The sequence below is a fragment of the Tribolium madens genome, unplaced genomic scaffold, assembly GCF_015345945.1.
Source record: "Tribolium madens isolate multiple individuals breed KSU strain unplaced genomic scaffold, Tmad_KSU_1.1 Scaffold_7;HRSCAF=85;Tcas5.2_LG10, whole genome shotgun sequence".
Classification (NCBI taxonomy): Eukaryota; Metazoa; Arthropoda; class Insecta; order Coleoptera; family Tenebrionidae; genus Tribolium; species Tribolium madens.
In genome coordinates this window covers 7,416,686-7,418,562 of record NW_025401050.1, presented here as the reverse complement: position 1 = coordinate 7,418,562, position 1,877 = coordinate 7,416,686, and the positions used below count along the sequence as shown (strand labels likewise).

The 1,877-nt window shown below is 25.7% G+C and overlaps 1 protein-coding gene across 5 annotated transcripts in view; it reads left to right on the top strand.

Annotated features, from left to right (window-relative positions):
• Positions 1-332, top strand: part of LOC123009890 (salivary glue protein Sgs-3-like) — a 974-nt gene extending 642 nt beyond the window's left edge. For 4 of the 5 annotated variants that reach the window (XM_044406451.1, XM_044406452.1, XM_044406447.1 and 1 more), the window contains one exon: positions 1-332. In XM_044406451.1, coding sequence (XP_044262386.1) covers positions 1-135 — 135 coding nt within the window. In that variant the 3' untranslated portion in view covers positions 136-332. The other variant, XM_044406450.1, reaches the window with a different exon arrangement.
• Positions 333-1,877: the final 1,545 nt, after the last annotated feature.

Sequence of the window (1,877 nt, the reverse complement as noted above, 5' to 3'; positions counted from 1 at the left end):
GTAACACCAACTCCCACAAAAAGCACAAATTCTACGTCCACTTCTGTAACACCAACTTCCACAAAAAGCACAAATTCTACGTCCACTTCTGTAACGCCAACTCCTACAAAACCCACAACCAATTCTACAGGTTGAAGAAAAAATTCTAATTCTGCTTCTAAAGTAACCAAACCAAATGAAACAGCTCTATGTTAATTTTATATATTTTTATAGTATTATAAACTATCTTAGTTATTTTAAACTAAATATTGTTATAAAATTTAATTTTTTAAGCTTGTAAGTCTACGTTATGTTCTTTACGTTTCACATAAAATAAAATATGTTTTAAAGTTGTTTCTTTTGTAATATATTTTTCTTTAAGAAAAAAAATAGAATAAATGACAGTACATACAGGGTCTCCTAGCGAGTTGAAAAAGTCTATTAGTGACCTTTAAATGGTAAAATTTAAAAAAAGTTATATAGGACATTGATAGATACTAATCTAGTGCACCACCTAAAAATATTTTCAACCATACAGCATGTCTCAAAAATAAGTTGTGTTTTTTTAAATAAAACACCGTATGTTTCTTGGCATTTTTAGATGTAGCCTTTTAAAACAATGTTTTTACGGTAAACTTTTATTAGTCGATTTTGCTTAGTTTTAGAAATGAGACGTTTTTTTTGACGAAAATAAAAATTTATTACACAAAACTAAGGCAGCTGGAACAAATTTATTCTGCAAAAAAGAAAGTACAAAATTTAAAGCTGTAGCAATTTTTTAGTGTTTTACATTTGTAAAGATTAACAAATTAAGAAGTTTGTTAAAAGTTTAATAACTTAAAAAAATTAAATGTTCTTTTTTGTTTTGGCATCTAAGAGATTGTTAAATTGTCTGTCTAAAAAAATAAACTTTTAATGTCTAGAATTGATAAATGAAAAAAATATTTAACATCCAATATTAATTGTATCAACAATGCCTGAGCATTGTTGATACTATGGCAACCATAATAATTCCACCACGGATCATTTATCCGTTGATTTATCCAGATTGTAAAATCGTTATAAATACTGAAATTTAAATTATTTTATTGTAAAAATAAAAAATAACGGATTCAGTTTAACACAAATGTGATTATTAAGTGATATTTCTTCCATCTCTTGCCTTCTGTAACAATAGTAATTTTTTTTAATGTTTAACGTTAAATATCTTTTTAGTTATTGATTATAAAAACCTAAAAGTAAATAATTTTAGAAAGACAATTTAATAATATTTTAAATGCAAAAAACAATAAATAGGGTGTTCAAAGTTATTGAACTTTTAACAAACGCCTTCATTTTTTAATCTTTGCAAATGCAACACACTTAAAAAAATGTTACAACCTTATAGCTTGTACCTTCTGCTTTGCGGTAGTAAAAAAATATTTCGGGATGTCTTAGTTTTTGTGTAATAAATTTTTAAAAAGTGCATATTTTGGTCATAAAACCGTCTTTATTTTTAAAACTAAGCAAAATCGACCAATAAAAGTTTAGCTTAAAAACATTGTCATAAAAATCTACATCCAAAAACGCTAAGAAACGTATGGTGTTTCATTTAACAAAACACAAGTTTGTATTGTAACTGATTTTTAAGACAAGCTGTGTAGTTGAAAATAATTTTAGGCGATTGACTAGATTAGTTATCGATGTCCTATACCTATAATTTTTTTTTACTTTTACCATTTCAAGGTCACTAATGGACTTTTTCAAACTGCTGAGACACCCTGTATATTAAAATTTTTATTTTATTTCAACAGAAAATATTATTATATTATTTCTCATTTTGAATTTTAGAAAAGGATGTCTATAAACGCAGTGTATAAAAGGAATATAATATATAAAAGTTATGACGAGCTCGAATC